At 36.5% G+C, this 19,404-nt stretch overlaps 1 protein-coding gene across 5 annotated transcripts in view; it reads left to right on the top strand.

Annotated features, from left to right (window-relative positions):
- Positions 1-19,404, top strand: part of SMARCA2 (SWI/SNF related, matrix associated, actin dependent regulator of chromatin, subfamily a, member 2) — a 120,410-nt gene that overhangs the window by 64,932 nt on the left and 36,074 nt on the right. For all 5 annotated transcript variants that reach the window (XM_040579072.1, XM_040579068.1, XM_040579070.1 and 2 more), the window contains 8 exons: positions 42-155; positions 2,215-2,322; positions 4,699-4,785; positions 5,707-5,753; positions 7,015-7,181; positions 10,206-10,369; positions 12,884-13,111; positions 16,771-16,848. In XM_040579072.1, the coding sequence (XP_040435006.1) occupies positions 42-155; positions 2,215-2,322; positions 4,699-4,785; positions 5,707-5,753; positions 7,015-7,181; positions 10,206-10,369; positions 12,884-13,111; positions 16,771-16,848 (993 nt within the window). The remainder of the gene's footprint in view (positions 1-41; positions 156-2,214; positions 2,323-4,698; positions 4,786-5,706; positions 5,754-7,014; positions 7,182-10,205; positions 10,370-12,883; positions 13,112-16,770; positions 16,849-19,404) is intronic.

Raw genomic sequence — 19,404 nt, 5'->3', positions numbered from 1 at the left:
ATACTGAGTTACCACGTAGTGACTTCTATAAACTTTTGTAGGTGGACTTAAATGAAGAAGAAACGATTTTGATCATCCGTCGTCTCCATAAAGTGCTCCGACCCTTCTTGCTGAGGAGATTGAAGAAAGAGGTTGAGTCTCAACTGCCAGAAAAGGTTTGCAATGAGACGAGTTGTGGAAGGGGTTTAATAGTTTTTTTAAGCATTATGTAATGTTCCTGTGGTTTGTTTATAACTCTGCAAAGAAAGTTGGCCACTGAGGAAGCCTGAATACCTGAAGTTTCTGCATTCTCAGGATTCCTCACTAGTCTTACAGCTTTAATTCTGTTTGTAGTCATCCATATAAGGCATGCAACAATTATATTTCCCTAATATCTGGTTTCAAGTTGTGAGCCAGCCATACACTGACGATTAGATTCTGTCTTGGCCCATCATCCCTGCATTGGGTAGAACCTTTGCTCCCTTAGCTAGTTCACTGAAATTCCTAAAGGCCTACTGGACTTTATAAAGCAGGCAGAACTTGATCCTATGTTGATATTTGTGGAGATGTGTGAAGTGTCTTGTTGAAATTGCACAGTTTTTTTGTAACTAGTGGCTTTTTAGTTTGGAATATAAAATCATTTTCTGATTTGAAAGGTCCTTGTTTTTATCTCTGGGCAGCTCATCTCACCCCACCCTGTTGTCCTCTGCAATCCTGCATCACTTCTCCCATTCTCCCTTCCCAGAATAACAATAGCAACTAAACAAACAAGTAAATTTGAAGGTGGTCTAGGGAAAATTTGATGCTAAGGTCAACTTGGTTAAAACCATGCCAAAATGAAATTTCTGTAAGTTTTGTTATGAGTTGACTGACACTGGCTGCATGAAGAGCTCTGTAGAGATGCTTAATGACAGTATTCAAAGAAAGGCCTTAAAAAATTCTTTCTCATCTTTATAATGTTGTGAACACTTCTACTGTTGTGACTTTCTGTTCCTTTGAGTGTGAGACTCTCAGTATCCTCAGAAGCATTTATTTCAGAATGAAACATACTTCTAAAAATATTGCTGAAATCTTTATTTCTGTTCAAATTTCTGCCAGGTAGAGGCACTGTATCTGATAAATCCATTAACAGGCATTGGAAGAGGAGGATTTAGAAGTTGCATAAACATTGGTACTCAGGGGACCATGTTTCTTTTTGTTTCCATTATCTTGTTTATGAAAAAGGCAGTTAGTACAACCATGAGGACTGAACTTGTTGACCAAAGCCTGTTAATCAGTGTAATTTCATCTGATAAATCTTGGTAAAGAAGCCAATGAAGGAATAGTCACTTCTCTCTAATGAGTTCATCCTCCTGTCTTTCTGAGAAGAAAACCTGATAATTTTTATTTGATGTATTTATTAAACATTAGGAAGCTTATGCTTTTTCTTTTCGTCACCACTTGAAAGATTTCTAGCCACTAGTGTGGCTTTGTTATGTGACTTTTTATTTTACATAACTTATTAAAAACATAGTGGCTGTAATCTGGAAATTGAATAACAGGAAAAAATGGGTTAAATTGGGGTATGAAGTCTGTATTACTGGATTTAAAGATAGTGTGCAGTCAAAACCTGCTGTAATAAATAGAGTTTTACAAAGCTGAACAAGAAGTCAAACTGCATGTGAGGATCATACAGTACTTTGTTCCCTGAGGTTTTAGCTAATGTTGAGAAAATGGCATATTTCTATGCCAACCTAGGTAAGGATAATGCTAATTAGATACTGTAAGGGATGCTTATTTACTAGGTATACAATTTTTTTAAAATGATATTTTTATAATGGTTTGCTTGATATTTTTGTAATGCTTTACAGACATAAAGTCCACAGGTTATTAAACATAATTTTATTTTTTTAAATAACAAGTTAAAATGTAAAATAAACCAAAATTGCTTTCTAATTATTTTTTTAAATTGTTAAAATTACGGAATGAGTAAAAAATATATTTGGCAATTCTGCAGTTACGTTCTTAGAATCCAACTGTCTCATAGTGGTTATGATTCTCACAGAGAATATTTTGAGATACTCATTGCTGTGGTTGCAGTTGGATTGCTGCTCACTGAAATCATATGTGATGTTAGGGTACAGACGAAAGATGAGTAGTTTTTTTGGTTTCTGTTTTAGGATGACAAGAAACTGCAGTGAGATCCTACTAACATGTCAGTGTGTTTATGGTTGTTTTTTTGTTTTTTCCCACTAGGTGGAATATGTGATCAAATGTGATATGTCAGCTCTTCAGAAGATCCTGTACCGTCACATGCAAGCCAAGGGAATCCTTCTCACTGATGGTTCTGAAAAAGACAAGAAGGTACAAAAGAAAGACTAAACCATGTAGAAAACAATGTATTATGATTGAACATGTTAATATGATTTATGTTTGATAGAATAAGTATGTAGACTTATTCTATAAGTCTATAGACAGATACTGCAGGTATCTGTCATGGGAAAAGAAATGTCTATCAGATATGCTTTTATTTTAGAAGACTGCAGCTTGTGCTTTCTGTTAAGAAGGAAAAGATGCTTTTTGTATTCACTGTAGTTACAATGGCATTCTGCAAACAGTCAATGTTTGAAAAAAGCCAGCATTTCCCTTAGCCAAGTTTGATCCAGTAATGTACCTGAATAATTGTGATTGTGGCAATGCAGACTACAGAAGGTTATTCATCTTATCTTTAAGAGCTATTAGTTCAGTGTAAACCTTGTTTCGGCCAGCTAGGGCTTTATGCTTGCATTCATATTGTAAGATCTGTTAATGACAAAGTTTTTTAAGAGAACAGTAGGATTCAGAGTCTTGTAGTCAGATTTAGACTACGTGTTAGTAAATTTTGATTATACCATCATGGGACTTGATCCAGTTAATATAAACAAATTGCCATTCATCACCTTGTGTGTATATACTTTCCACATTATAATAAATGTAAAATACCTTGAATAGGCGCTGCAGAACAGTTGGTGTGTCACAGTATGTGTTTGCACCCTGTTATGTGTTGCACTGCAATCATGTACTTTCTTTCCATGATCCTTTTGCAGGTTGCATTGGTACAATGGGTTACATTTTTATTCAGTATCTTGTTTTGTTTTGTTATGTGCAGTCAAATTGTTTCCTTTCCTGGTGCTTTTTCAAACTCCAGGCAAAGCTGATTCTTACTGTTGGATATTAATACTCATCTTCATAGTTTAAGCACTTTGTAAACATTCATTTGTGTTCCTTTGTTGTATTTTTAATGTAATTCTGTAGTTTGATGTCTACTTTTGTCCTACAAATCTCATTTTGTAACGGAGTCTTCTGCTTCCTTCTCTTTCTGGTCTCTTTCCTTTCTTTCACCAGCTCACAACCTTCTGTCAATTTTCCCTGACTTGATTCTCAACCCAGCTTTTTGCTTATCCAGTTCAAATTGACTTTGCTGTCTTCTGAACACCTCTTTCTCCTTTCCCTCTCCCCAATCATCTAAAATTTTTTTCTTGCTTGCTTTTTTTTCTTTTTTCTTTAACTGCTTCATCAGACTGTCTTATCCATGCTATCTGTTTTCAGCAGAGGGGCTTGGCTTCGTTGATCAAACAACTACTGTGTTACGAACAGTCTTTCTGCAGCTCTAGCCTGGCACCAGCTCAGACTAGAGAGAATTCATTAAGCTGGGAAGCTCTAGGAAGTCACCTGATCTTAGAACAAAATTGAACTGCATTCTAGGCCAAATTAGGGAGATTTTGAAAGGAAAAAAACCGAAGTTTTAGATGTGTGGGGTACCCCCTTCAAAAGTAAAGTCTCTAGATGGAAGTTATGATTTCACTGTTCTTTCCCGGGAAAAGTAGAATGTTACTAGTATATAATACGATCAAACAGTGTACTTTTGCTGTAGTTTTACTATTGGAGATTGCTAGATTGTTTTGGCTGAGATTTTTAAAATAAATCTGAAATAGTCATGCAGTAAGCTTGGAATATTGTTGTCACACTGATTACATTTTCATAAAATCATAGCAAAGCAAAATGGCATCTGAAAGCAACAAGTTTTTGTTGATGTTCATATGATATAATATTCTCAAACTTGTATCCACCAGTTTTTAGTCTAGCACAATTGTGTGAAGTCTGTCCTGGTTCTAAAAAACCTTCACTGTAGAGTAGGTTTGGAGAATATACTTTGTAAATATTCAAGTAACTCACAGGCTTTGGTTATCTCTAGCTTTTTAGCTGCCTATGGCCTTGTGTTTTACTTGTCCTGGAAAGAGTAAGCTCACATATCCAGTTAACAGATGGGGAGATACTGTAGAATTGAAAGGCATTCATCTAGAATTGTTTCCTGTTAGAGGGTTCAGACCTGATGGAGTTTGTACCATTTCATAATAAACAGTACAAATACGCAGTGTGCAGGACAGTAGATGCTCCACTTCCCACTGTGAATACTGCAGGTAGGTACATAATGCACTTTGTGGATTTTTCAGGTCTTCCTTTTTTGTTATGGAGCATCCTTAATGATAGATGAATTTATACAGTAAGAGAACTGCACAGTAGCTTCTGAGGTTTTTTGTTGTTTTAGATTTTGTTTGGTGGGGGTTTTTTATCAGTGATGCGTGTTCAGGCTTGGGATAGAAGCATTTTTATGCCTACATGTAAAATATCTTTCAAAAACTTAATTAATTAGCTGAGAAATTAGACATATCATTTAATTTGGATTGTTTGTACCCATAGGGAAAAGGTGGGGCAAAAACTCTGATGAACACTATCATGCAATTGAGAAAGATATGCAATCACCCATACATGTTTCAACACATTGAGGTAAGACTGACAGGTTTGATTTTGAGAGTTGTTTTTATGCAGAAGGCTAACATAATAGAACACTGCAGCTGAAGCTTATGTGTGTGGAAGGGGACATCTCTGTCCACATCATTTTTGCTGAAAAGGACACAGCTGAAAAAGTCATTACGGTCATTGTTTTAGAAACAAATGGACCAACCGCCAATTTTTTGTTGGCAATCTGAAGTCTAGTTTTAAAGCATTTAATCTTATGGAGACATCACCTTTAAAAAATGAAGTTTTTTTTTTAACTTAAGACATTCCAGAGCAACTTAATCTCTACTTAGACCTGATCTATGATGTAGAGACTCTAGTTCAAATGTCATGTGCAGGATCTTTGTAATTAGCAGGTTGCTAATCTTTTACAGTATCAGCCAGAATTGTCCTACGCTATACACCTTGTTTTTTCAGCAAAAATGTACTTATCTATATAGTATCTCTCATTAGGACTCGAAGTACATAAATGTAATAATATATCTGCAAAGACAGAAAGCATCATAAATATTGGGAGTGTAACTACATTTATGAAATGAATAATTAAGTACCTACTGTGATGTATTATCATTGTAGTTTTCACTCTTTGTTCTCTTGTGTGCTAACTAATCAAACTGAGTGATTTCCAAATGGATCTTCCAGTAATTAGTATAAATTAATTAGTTTCTACACTGTTTGTAAACTGGTAAATTGTGTGTGATGGAAGTTACTTCTGCAAACCATGAATTTAAAAAAATAGTAGTACAGGAAAATGTTAAGCAGAGCACTGTTGCTACAAGGTAGATTCCAAAAGTGTGAACATAACGGAACTCAAGCCCCAACAGTCATATATTTAATTGATATAAAAATGCATAATTTTGGGTTACTTTGTAGTTCATAATAATCTGTTTATTTCGTATAACTCTGCAGGAGTCCTTCGCTGAACACTTAGGCTACTCAAATGGTGTCATCAATGGGTAACTTTCAGTTTTTCCTCCTGTTCATAATGTTGTATTGGAACTAATGTATCACATTACTTTTTTAGAAGGTACATGCTAAAAATTTACAGGTACATGTACAAGGCACATACCCTTGTACTGGAATAGCTTAGATAGCATCTGCAATTCTTTGGAATGACTCTTCAGAGGTATCAGTTGGGGTTTTCTTCTCATTCTTGTTATTTTTGCTTTCTGCTTTTACCTCTTTACCATCTTTATTCCAAATTAAAGTAGCATTTCTTCCATTATTTCAAATTACATAGATTTAAATTTTGTCCTTGGCACTTCTTTGTGCAACTGTCTAGAATTTAATGCTTTCTCTAGGAAAGGTGTATATCTGCCATGTGATTCCCTTCCTGTTCAGATGTTAATGATACTTCTTTTTTTTTTCCTTAACTAGTGTATGAGACCACTTGTCTCCCGAATAGTTTAGTCTTTTGCTGATTACATATGTTTGCATATCAGAAAGCCATGTGTCTTGTGGACTTCAGTGTACTGTTGCTAATGATAAATCATATTTTGAGAGTACAGACTTAAGCTTGGAAAAAAAGTTGTGTGAAAATTATTTTTGTAAACCATATTGCTGTGATGCTGATTTAGACAACCTGTTTACTTTTCTCAGTTATGAGTTCAGTTTCATTCCTAAGAGTCTTGTTTTGCATAGAAGACAGAAGAGCAGCTAATCAAAGCAACCAAATGTTGTTCAGGACTACTAAGGATATATGGCTGAAGAGTAGTATATCCTCTGTCAGACTCTTCCCATTGTCTCTGTACATTGGTTAAGTTTGGAATATTTCACTTTCATGTACATAGTAGTTGAGTGGAAAGGGAATTGTTTCTAATGTGCCTGATTAAATACAACTTACAGCTGCAGTAAATGCCAGTTGAAAGCAAAACTAGCAGGTGAATGTCTTAACTGATAAAATGCTTATCTAGCTGAGAAATAATGTCTATTTAGATAAATAATGAAACAGAATTTAGTTTCATAAAGGAGGGTATTCTGTGTGGCTGAAAGTCCACACAGTTTTCATAATTGAAGAAAAATCCTTTGCAAACAGGAATTCACATAGGTGTTTATTTTTTTATTTTAATCAATATAAACAGTTTAAAGAAAGAAAAGTGCTATTAGTTTTATCTTAAGTAAATTCATCTTTCTGTTATACTCTGACATGATAATGATTAAAAACTTTTCTAAATGCAAGCTTATTCTGGCATTTGCTGTGCTTTTTCTCTTCAACAGAGCTGAACTTTATCGGGCCTCAGGGAAGTTTGAGCTACTCGACCGTATTCTACCAAAGTTACGAGCTACTAACCATCGTGTGCTTCTTTTCTGTCAAATGACATCACTTATGACCATTATGGAAGACTACTTTGCCTTTCGAAATTTCCTTTACCTGCGTCTTGATGGTAAGCTAAATGAAAAAAAGGATAAATAATAAGGAGGTGGCATGCTTCAGTAATTTGGGCATGGAAGACCTGGGTTCTCTTCCTAGTGTCTTCCTAGCACAGCAGTGCTGTGATGTGACTATACAAAAGTGTACACATGTTCAAAAAATGATTTGACAGATCCATGAAGGAAGAGTCTGCAAGGGTAGTATCTTGAAGTTATGGCGGTAGACTCTTAAGCTGCAGCTTACTAGAATTTTCCCTGTTCCTACAGAGAAGGTACTGAGGAAGATGTACATCTGCCTCTCTTGGCAGAGTTGATCTTAATTAATTCTCCATCTCCCTGGCTCTTTGACTGTTTTCTTTCATCTGTTTAACCTGCAAACCATTCAGTGGAGGGATTGTTTTGACATACACTGAGGGCTGTTCCTGGAATGCAGGTTATATAGAGATTTGATGTTTACGGGCTGATCTCTTTTCTAACAAGGTTTAAAATCCAGGGTCCCAATGAGTTGTCACTATCTAAGTTGCCTGAAAGTATTCGCATGATGAGAGATGATAATGCCAGTGTTCTGCTGAAATTCCAGGGAATTAATTAATTTGTGCCTGTTTAAAGTTCAGCTGCTGTTCTCCACAGGATAGCTGAATTTCAGTGACAGGTAAAGTAGTACCTGTGATTTTCTTCCTGAATTTCACAGGAAGGTCAGTAGCCTCGATTACTTTATGTATAGATATGTTTTATTACCTTTGAATGAAAAAATGTTTTAGAAACATAGTGGGGTAATATTGAAAGGAAAATAACTAAAAATAGCATCTGAGGATTAAACCGGTTTGAAACAAGTTTTCATTTTGCCTTCTTTCATGTTGGTGATCTCTGCCTCATACTGACCTTCTTAAATATTCATTATTTTTACTTAATGTATTTATCTCACACATTATAGTATAACATAGGGCCAGCAGTATTTATCAAAATACAGCTTTTTAATAGAAAAGCATTGATTTAAGAAAAATATAAAGAATGGCATGAATAAAGTGAGAGTTTAAGGTCCTTGAATAAAGTGAGATTTAAGGTCCTTTTGGATATCCTTTTTGCAGCATTTTAAGTAGACTTTTTGCTTCATGCTTTATTTGGAAGAAAAAGTAATGATGAGAAGTGTTCTCATCCTTTACTAATATTAAGGAACATAGACTTGAAACACTGTTATCCTCAATTGTAATACAGATTAATGAATCTGAGATGCAAACAAGCTGTCTCACTGCCACAGGATGTCTTTGTCAAAACTGGCTGAAGAACAATAGAACTGTGCTACCCAAACCCTCCTTGCACCTCTGGCCTGCAGATGTTTTAAAGCTTCCATTCAGGAAATATTCATTATATTGCATTTAAAATGTTTTAAATTACCTTATACCATGTATTTTAAAATTAATTCTTTTTCATGCTAGGATGTCTATGGTAATATGCAGTGTAGTAAATACAGTTCCTTGTTTTCTTTAAGGTTTTGCAGGTAATTTCTTAAACTAGTGAGATGAACCCTTTTTTCTTCTTTTTTCAGTTTTTTATCAACAACTTTTTTCTTCTTTTTTTGTGTTTTATCAACACAAAAAACCCCAGTTTTGTGATGATATCTTCCAGGCTGGAATGTAATATGTATGTAGATACTATCCAGCTGTCTGCTTGCATAAAGTGTTTTCTACCCAAGTCATGTGCTTCTGAAGGGAATAGGTTTCTGTGGGCTAGCCGTTTGGCTGTGTGACTGTACTGGGTCTGACCGGGATGAAGTTAACTTTCCTCCTAACAGCCCATGTAGTGCTGTGCTTTGCATTTCTGGCTAGGCAGGGTTGATAACACTGCAGCATTTTGGCTGTTGAGCCATATTTGCACAGTGTCAAGGCTTTCTCTCCAAACTACCCCTCCACCTTCAAGGCTAGTAGGCTGAGGGTGAGCTGGGACCCAGCCAGGACGGCTGACCCAAACAGACCAAAGGGACATGCTCAGCAGTAAAAGCTGAGGTGAAGGAAGAGGATGCAGCAACATTCCTCATTTCAGCATTTGTCTTCCCAAGCAATCATTACAGGTGCTGAGGCTTTGCTTTCCAGGACATGGCTGGACATCTGCCTGATGTTGGGAAGTAGTAAATTAATTCCTCTTTTTGCTTTGCTTGCATGCACAGCTTTTACTTTTATTAAACTTCCTCTATCTCAGCCTAGGAGCTTTTCCATCTTATTTTCTCTGCCTGTAGTGTTGAGGATGGGTGGGGTGGGGGGAGAATCTGGCAGCTGGCTGGGGTCAACCTACCACAGTAACGGAAAAACATCCATCTTCTGTACATCTATCAATACCTTCCTAAACCAGCAGACTTTCTTTGGCTTTCAGTTACAGACAGAAGTGTGAAAAAGGTGAGGAAAACAGTGGACCAGGCTAAGATGATGCATATACTGTTGTCGAAGTACATGAAATTCATCTCATTGTCAGAGTGCACAGGGCTTGGTTTTTACTTAGAACTTTGTCTATGGTTTCACCAGTATTTAATTCCGTGCCTGCTCTCCCTCAGCCATTGTACACCATCACCCTCAAGATTTTAAGAATTTTCAATCCCTTTCATATTAATTATGACTCTGAAGGCTAACACTCACATTTTGATAAATCTGTATTTTAAGTAACTTTTGAAATATTTAGGTGCTGTTGTGTCCAGAAGGCATTAATAAAAACTGTAGCTCTCTTCTGTGTGTAGCAACTTCAGTTGACATTTATGTGAGTTATAAAAAAACAATGTTAGCCAGCATTTTAAAGTCCACTTCTGAAATGTCAGAAGAAATACTTAATAAGAGGTATTTAGAAGTCTGCCTCTTAGATGTGATAGGCAGTTGACCAAAACATTCATCGCCAGTGTTTATTTTGTATTATGGAAAATGTGGCAGATATGGCAAAGAGCAAGTGAGCTAAGATTTCCCTTCTAATACGTACCTTTAGCAGCTGACATTGTATTTACATTATTATAGTTCACATCTTTATTGTAAGGTTGGGGTTTTTTTATATCCTTTCAGGCACAACGAAATCAGAGGATCGAGCTGCTCTGTTGAAGAAGTTCAACGAACCTGGGTCACAGTACTTTATCTTCTTGCTGAGTACAAGAGCTGGAGGGCTAGGCTTAAATCTCCAGGCTGCTGACACTGTTATAATCTTTGATAGTGACTGGAATCCTCACCAGGTATTTTTATTTACTTACCTTCATGAAATGTGCAAAGAATATCATCATGCTTTTTTGGGTTCCTTTTTAAATTGGGGATTATATCACCTGGGGTGAAAGGGGTAGATCCAGATAAGTCATAAAATGCTGCTTTGAGTGAAGAAAACTGTTACAAAATTAGTGAAGCAAACTGCTACAACCAGGAAACATTTTGGTTGTAATCAGTAGTTCTGTGCTTGTATATATTCTTTGTCTGAGTCTCTGAATCCTCAGAGCTAGGGGCCTTATAGGCCTGCTTCATTTGTATAATTGTACTCATTCTTTAACTCTTAGGACATAAGTAACTCCACATTTTGAGTCTTCAGCAGATAGGTTGCCCTATTTTAGTAAAGGCTGTGGAGAGCACTGCCTGTCTCAGGAAATTATTAGCCGTATGAGTGCAGCAGTCTTGGCCTGAGACACTGAACTTAAACTGTTGGTGTAGGTGGGTAGGAGTGAGTATAGATGACTAGTAAAAGAGGTTATCAAACTGCTTGGCTTATTTAAAAAATCCAGAAGAGGTAACTGAAATCTTTGTCACTTAGTGCCTTTTTTTTAAATGTACTTAAATATCTCTGAAAGTACTTAGCTATCTGTATGTTTTCAGCTATTGTGCAAATATATGCAAATCGTAGTCAATGGCCACATGTAAAAGTAAGGGAAGTGAGTCTAAAGAGAGTTTTATATAAAAGTTTGAAGGCATTTGAACTCCCATAGATGCCATGGTGACTCATTTAAAGCAAGGCTTAAGAAATTTGGTTTTTTTATATAAGAAATTATATTTAGAGGTTTTGAAAGCAGCGTAGAAACCACTTCATTCTTTGTATTTTTGGTTGTCTTCAGGTCACTTTCACAGACAAGTTTAGTGCAGAGTACTGTATATTTCAACAGTTTGATAGCAATAAATCCTTGCGGTATAGTGAAAATTACAGAATATTTTCTGGAGTGTTCAATTGGCAGATTGCTAACTTACAAAACCATAGAATCATTTAGGTTGGAAAAAAATCCCTAAGATCATGTAGTCCAAACATAAACCTAACACTGTCAAGTCCACCACTAAACCATGTCCCTAAGCACTATGTCTATACATCTTTTAAATACCTGCAGGGATGGTGACTCACTTCCCTGGGCAGCCTGTTCCAGTGGTTATTTTTCCTAATATCCCATCTAAGCTCCCCCTGGAACAATTTGAGGCTGTTTCCGCTTGTCCTATTGCTTGTTACTTGGGAAAAGAGAACCATCCTTGCCTAACTACAACGTCCTTTCAGGTAGCTGTAGAGAGTGATAAGGTCTCCCCTCAACCTTCTTTTCAGTGCATGCACTTTCTCTTGTCTGGCAGATGGGACTGAGCTGTTCATTTTAATGAGCAGTGTGCTAAAAGGGGATAACTGAGGGGGAAGAGAAGGCGAGGGAGAGGTAGCACTTAAACAGCATATTTCCAGAAATACTTACATTTCCTGGCTTTACCACTTTCCTGTGCTTCTGAGAATAATTATGTAAACAAATTCATATTGTAGCTTCATCTTCACTGTTAATGCGAACTTCAAATACACCTTTAGGTTGCAGCAGCCTCATGGGATGTAGTGCTTGGGAAGGGAATTGTGGGAGGGAAGAGCTAACCGGTGGCAAAAGCAAGGTGCTGGACTGAAACAGGCATACTCATTGCCTGGTTTTTTTCCCTCTACATTAAGAAATTTCTGTGTTGTGCGGTAGCACAAAACTGTGATACATTTTGAGGTTAAATACCCTTTATTATCTGACTATGCCGAAGTAGAAACACATCATTTATAGGAGTTAATGGATTTCTCTTTTCCCTGAAAAAATAGATAAAATTTTGAATTAATAAAAGAAATTCTTTACCTATGACCTGCAGTGTACTTTTTATTTTCACCATTTCTTAAGTGCAGTCACCTGACCAAAAAATAGTTATATTGATTCACATTCTTGTATGTATGAACTTTAAATCAGGAAGATCATATTTAAGCTGTTTTAATGCAAATATTCCCAGTTAAAAGCCAATTCAACAGATCAAATAATTTTTAGTTCATGTATTTAAGAATTAGCAATGGTCTTTAATAGGTAAGTTTCTGTATGTTTTTTTTTTCCTAGTAATTAGTTGCTTTCTTTTCCTGCAGACAAGACATGTTTTACTTTAGGGTTCATTTTGGCTTGGAAGGCCATGAGATTTGAATGGAAGGGAAAAAATAAATACATCAGCCCTTCTCAGTCACTGCACATGCTTTCAAGAAGTTTTTGTTTTACTGCATGCACACGGTACAGAGCATGTCCATGTTTTTTCCTTTTATTTTCCCCTTTACCTTGGTCTGATGAAGTTTGATGATGAGGAATGAACCATGTGAATTGTAGTGGACTGTTGTTTCAGTATTTCCTTTGTATAACAAAAAGAATTCAGCATTATAATGTCCTTTAAGCAGAGAACAATTTCTGTAGCAGACTTACATTATAAACCATTCCTTGTATTTTTTTGCCTAATAGGACTTGCAGGCCCAAGACAGAGCTCACCGAATTGGTCAGCAGAACGAAGTTCGAGTCTTGCGACTGTGTACTGTGAACAGTGTGGAAGAGAAGATACTTGCTGCTGCAAAGTATAAGCTGAATGTAGATCAAAAAGTTATTCAGGCTGGAATGTTTGATCAGAAATCTTCAAGCCATGAAAGGAGAGCCTTCCTACAGGCTATATTGGAACATGAAGAAGAAAATGAGGTAAAGTGGTGAGAAGGAATCAGTAAGGGAATGTTCCAGGAAGTACTTTGCCATTTTTTTCCTCAGTTCCAAAGTTTGTCCTCTCCTTTGAAATCAGAAATGTCATCATGTTCTTGCTGTCCAGTCAAAGAAACAACTTAATTTTTCTCTCTGGGTTTTTTTTTTTGGTTTTTTTTTTTTTTTTTTTGGCTCACAGTAATAGGTTATAATGTAATGGTTGTGATGCAATTGTTAGAATTAAATCTTAGTGTAGAGTTGGGCATTGTAACTTAAACCCTTTCTGCTGTCTCATAATTTTGGCAAAGAATTTTATTCAAAGATTTTTTCCAAAACAGATTATAAAACAGTTCCTAAATCCAGTTGAGGTGTTAAACTAAGTAATCTGATTTTCAGACATGCTGAGCAACTAGTACTACCTAGGTTCAATCTTGAAAGACTCTGCTTATTGTGCTTCTTTTGGATCCTTTGGATCCAAAGAGTTAAGATCTGCTTTGATATGCTCTAGGGTTAGGGCAAGCCAGCAAAATAACTCTCTTTCTGGTGCTGTGTCCAACCTGGACTTCTGATTACCCCTTCTTCTTCAAGAAACAATTAGCTGTTAAAAAAAAAACCCCACTGTCAAGTCTTTCCTTGTAATACTGAGAAGTGAAATTATAGAATCACTTGACTGTATGTCCCTGTCTTTTCATTGTATTCTTCTCTGAAATTGTGATTGTGGAATGGTGAGCCCCTTCTTTTGCCTGTCACTGCAGACTCTTCTTTTAATGTGAACAAAATCCAGCTTTTGGATGAAAGCCATATTTGGGACAGAGTGTATAAATGTATCAATTACACTGAAGACACAAAAGAATCCCATTCTGCAGTACTTTTTCCCCACCTCAAAAATAACCTGTACTGGTTAAAGACACAGAGATTTAAAGTCTAATTTTGCCTCTGAGTGTGCCTTTTATGTCTGAACAGGGTGCACACTCAAAGGAAAGAAGATTCTATAGTCTGTTTCACAGGCATCCTTCATTATGTGGGGTAAAGTTTCAAAGACCAAGGAGTTTACTTCTTCAATAATTAAACAATTGTCTAAACTCTTTGTCTTCTTGTGCATTAGAAAAAGCTAGTATATCATTAAGATAGAATTTTGTATTCTTGCGTTTGTATTTTTCATAAGAAATGAAGAAGACCGACAAACTGTTTAGCAGTAATTTTCTCTTATTTAGGGTTTGAATGCAGAAATGGGATGTTGTATATGTACCATTTTTGATAAAGTAAAACTGTAGTTCTCAACCAGCCAATACCATCTATATGAGTAGACAGATGAACTTGAAACCAATAGAAGTTTTCCGTAAGCTGATTTGTTTTTAAAATCGATGTAAATCTGTTATGTTTTCATAGCTCTAGAAAATATTTTTCTGAAATTGTTTCAGAAGTCAAGACTCTAGTTCAGGCCTACTTGACATGCCTTATTTCATAGATGATTTCAGAGCAATCTGCTTCTTGGATGTTGTTCAAATACTCTTGGTCTACCATCCTAAAGCAAGCACAGATTTAACCAAGGTTTGCTTGCCATAACTCAGCATCAGTCTTTAAAGCAAACATTGGTGTTGCATTGGCATGGAATGGTGAGCCCCGTCTTTTGCCTGTCACTGCAGACTCTTCTCTTAATGTGAACAAAATTCAACATTTGGATGAAAGCCATATTTGGGACCCCTAACATTCAGACTGAAGCTTTCAAGTAAAATTTCTTTGTAAACAGAGACAATGCAAAACTTCACCCAAACACTGAAACTGCTGAGGGAGTAAGAGGGATTGAATTTGCACCATCCTGCACTGGTCAGCCATTGCTTCTTCATTGCAACATCACTGGAAACAAAATTTGAGTATCAAATGAGACAGTGACAAGAAAAAGTAAATCTTTCAGTTGAAAGTTACTCATCTCAAAACAACTTTGACTTGCACATACACACTAGAACACCTAATAAAGAGATTGTGTAGTGACCACCTACTTAAATATTCCTATGCTAAGCATGGTTTAAACTTGCATATCAAAGTTTTTTGCACTTGTATGTAGAGCACTATATTCTTATTTGTACCTTCTCAGTAGTTTTCGTAAATTCAGTATCAAAACTCCTCTTATTTTTCTTTCTTCTTTCCTCTCCTATTTGCTCTGTTTTTTCTTTCAGCAGTACTAGATAAAGCAAAGATTTTCTGTGTATTTAGAAAGATACATTGGAATAATAGGAAAGTATGACAGGTGATTAGAAGTAATTTGTTCATGGAGGTATTTTTCATTGGCACTGGTGTTTATAAACTTTTCTTCTGCCAAGGCTGCCTGGTTGCAACAGCATTATTAAGACTAACCACAGATGTTGTGGGCACTGTTGTTACAGCTTCTGCAGTGGGATCCCTTACTGTTTTCAGATCACAAGCTGCTCTGTCTGAGATGATAGGAAGAATATGAAACTTTCATTAAGGGTCACATTCTTCATTGATCATAAAAGAAGGGACATATACTAGTCTGTCTGTGTGTGTAACTATGTTCCTTTTCTTGAACATTAAAGGTGCACTGACTAGAATTGAGAAGAACTAGCTCTCTGTCATTTTCCCAGCTATTTTTTTTCATGTTAAAATGTAAATTACATGTACATTAAGGTACAGAGGTGTTCAGTTTGTTGAGAATTGCATTAATAAGAACTGCATTTTTTTCTGAGATATAGAAATATTGCCAGTGGAGGGTAAATAAGATGTGTGGATAGAGATAAAGACCTTTTCTGTTTGTTTCAGGGGGGAAAAGCTACAGAACATTAGGTTTTTTTGGCTGCTATGTGCGGCATTCTATACTCCCATTTCACTAAGTACAAAACATGAGTTTTCATGAAAAATTCTAGGACTGCAGCATACTGTAATATAGGTTCAGTAAGCCCTGTGTAGGAGCCAGTATGTGGTTTTATTGTTTCGATTAACCTGTTGTCAGATTTGAAATGCCACGTGCTTTAATAACAATTCAGGAAGGGGAACTGAACGTTGTGGACTCTGATCGTATTAAAATGGGTATCATAGCTGTTCAGCTTTAACATTTTTAGTTGAATTCTACTGTTCTAAATTGTTTTACCAAGGACTGTTTCTGTGTTTATGGAATAATTAATTTTGTCTGAAGTCAGAGGTTCACATCTCAATTTGTAGGCAGATAATGGTCCAGAGCAAGAGGGATTCAGCAGGGCTTTTTCCCAGTATAATGACTTTTTTCTTCTTTTTTCATTTAACCAGGACTTTTGCACTCTCCTTGCTTTGACAGCAAAGACCTCATAATGCACAATGGTATTTCTGAGGGAGTACTGTAGAAGAGCAGAACGGAAATGCATGTATTTTAACTGAAGCACTAACTGTGCTTCTGACCCAGGAAAACCACAACCCCAAATTTCCTGGTTGCATATTTGCTCATTTCCTCATGCTCAGTTTATGAAGGGGGTAATAAGTCCCAGTCACCTCTCTAATGATGTCTATTTTGCATTACTACTTAATTGCTTAACACTTTAAAAGTTTCAGTTTTGAGTGCTTCACGCGTGTTGTGATGGAAGGAGGGTCAGTGCAACACTGACCTGATGGAGGCTGCTACTTCAAGTGGCATGTAGCTTCTTCCTGATACCTTTATTTATCTGTGTAACTAGGAGGAAGATGAAGTTCCTGATGATGAGACTCTGAATCAGATGATTGCCCGACGAGAGGAGGAATTTGATCTCTTTATGGTAAGAATGATATGATCGTAAGTGGAGTATTTCTCCAGTGTTTTTAACAAAGGCCTTAGCCTTTTGTTGTTCAAATTTTGGAGAACTTTATTGGAGGAGTAGGCTTTATTTACTTGCATTGTTCACCTGAGCAAAGAAAGATAGTGTACTTAAATACAGAGCTCCTCACGTGACAGAAAGACTTCAGAGGTCCTTGTGGACAGTGCTGTGGGGCAGTGCCGATCTGAAGAAAGGGTCTGGCACAACCTGAGAAATCTGCAGTGTTTGCACAGTTCAGCCTGCTCATTTTACAACATGCTTTTTATTTTTCAACGTTTCTTCTGACTTTTGGGCTGTGATATTGGCAAGGACAACTCCAGGAATGTGGCAAGATTAGCAGGCTGACAGTGCTGTTTCTGTGTGAGTTCACTGGGGTTTGCCGATGGTTCTGTCAGGGGCCTAGTCAGCTGCGTCCCTGCTGCTACAGCTGTTGAACAGTCAGTGAAGGAGAGCTAGTGAAGTGGATCAAATGTGAGCAACTAATTTTTATTGGTACTTCCCATTTTTGCTAGTGCTGCTACAGTGCTGGTGGAGTAATGACTAAATTGTCAGCGTAGGCACGTCTCTTGCCTTTTAGTGTGTGTACAACGTGAGGATTGCTGGAGGACTTTTGGGAGCCACTGTCACAGCAACAGGAGAATACTTCAGTAGTGAAAGTAAAGCACGCTGCCCTCTAATCCTACAGCAGCTGTACTAGCAATCCATAGATTGAAAGTAGCTGATGAATTTATGCCTGTTTGCAGCAAAATTCTACAAAGTCACATTTTTGGATTAAGTTTGAAGGCTATTAACAGCCATCCAATAGAACAGCTGAGGGGCCTAGAGTGAAGACAGTTTTAGCACTGTGTGGGCTGAATTTGTGTTTTCCATATTAATTTACATGAAAGTTGTTAAGGGATAGTGAAGAGTTGATAGTAGGTAATAAAAATTTGAAGATGCAAAGCTAACATGCTTCAAAAGCCAGGAGTTTTAAAACACTTGAGATAGAAACAGTAAAGTTAAATATTAATGACTAAGAAATAATTGTTAATAAAGAAATTGTTTTTCATTTTAGTAAACTGTTTATAAAAGAAAAGTCTAAAAAACAAGTTTGCAGTCAGGTTTTCTGGTCATCTTTTTATTAATATTTTAGCTCTTGCATAGTCAGATACAGAGCACAAATACAGGCATCTATTCTCCTTTCCTCAGTGATACCTATGCCACCTTATTGTCTCTTTTAAGGTTGTGCAGATATAATCAGAATGCAGTAAGCTGCAATAACCAACAAATGTGTTTTGGTTTGTTCATTCACTGGCTTAGAGGTGTAAAGGCATGTATTTTGCTTATTTAAAGAGAGCAGTTTCAAAACAATAGGCAAGAGAGCACATAAGTTCCTTAAGCAGCTGTCCTGCTGTCACTTTTCAGGTCAGAAGCATTCCTTGGCATAGATCCTGAGATGTAGCTATAAAACTAACTACACTGTTCAGAAAGAGGATGTGTACAAGTAGACTTTGTTCCCCTGACTTTTAGAGGTTCCATATGTATAACAAGAGATAAAAACTCCAGATAGCCTCAGACTTCACACTGTCCTCCTTTTGTATTCATTGCAAATAATGGCACCTCATCACATAGTAAAAAAGTTTAGGAAATATTCGTAGAAAAGTCAGTGTTTCAGTGTTTTCTGTACAACTCTTGTCATTTTACAATAGTGTGCTTCGAAAAGTGTTACTCTTCCTGGGGAAAAAAAAAGTTATGTTTAATGTTATATTTACTTAAATAAAAATTTCTGATGTAAAAAGAGCCTTTCAAGTGGAAAGCTAAATGTGTGCTCATACTCTAGCTGTGCAAATACAGTTTAATTCCTTGAATCCAAAATGGCAATATAGCAGCAACTAAGTATAAATTACTGGTTTTATACTGAGTAGCTTGTATGTTTTTTTTCAGAACAGCTTTAATTATGATTTAGAAAGTTTAAGATAACAATTCATAGTTCAAAGGACAGCAATGCTCTGTGCTTTTTCTAAACTGGAAGTTTTAGGCCTTGAGTGTGCCAACACTTTTAGTTCTCCACTTATGTATAAGCATTGGTTTTTCATTTCCAGCATTTAGGCCTCATTGAGGACAGTCTAAAAACAATTAATTTATTAGTTACAATATAATATCGTATCTGGTTTAGAAGCAGATGTTTTGGCAAGACATGGGAAGATAGGACAGAGCTTTCCCAGAGATAAAAGTGGTTTGAGTACAAATGGCTGTTTGTATCGCTTGCATCTCAGATTAACTTAGTGTCTTGTAATTTTCCTTCCCAGGCACATTTATTTCAGAAAACAGCTGTTAAAATATACTACCTTACTGTTCAGTCTTTGTCTTAGAGATGGAAACATGGTCAACAGCAAAACAAATGAAGCTTCTGCATTCACTTCATATACTTAATGTCATTGTAATATGACGTCCCCAACTTTACTGAAGTTCTCTGCTAAATAATAGAGAAATCTACCCTGTCTATCCCATTTGGGCCTTCTCTAGTGCAGCTTGCTA

This window comes from Falco naumanni, chromosome Z (genome assembly GCF_017639655.2).
Source record: "Falco naumanni isolate bFalNau1 chromosome Z, bFalNau1.pat, whole genome shotgun sequence".
Classification (NCBI taxonomy): domain Eukaryota; kingdom Metazoa; phylum Chordata; class Aves; order Falconiformes; family Falconidae; genus Falco; species Falco naumanni.
Note: the sequence above shows the minus strand (reverse complement) of the source record. Positions and strands in the feature narration are given on the sequence as shown.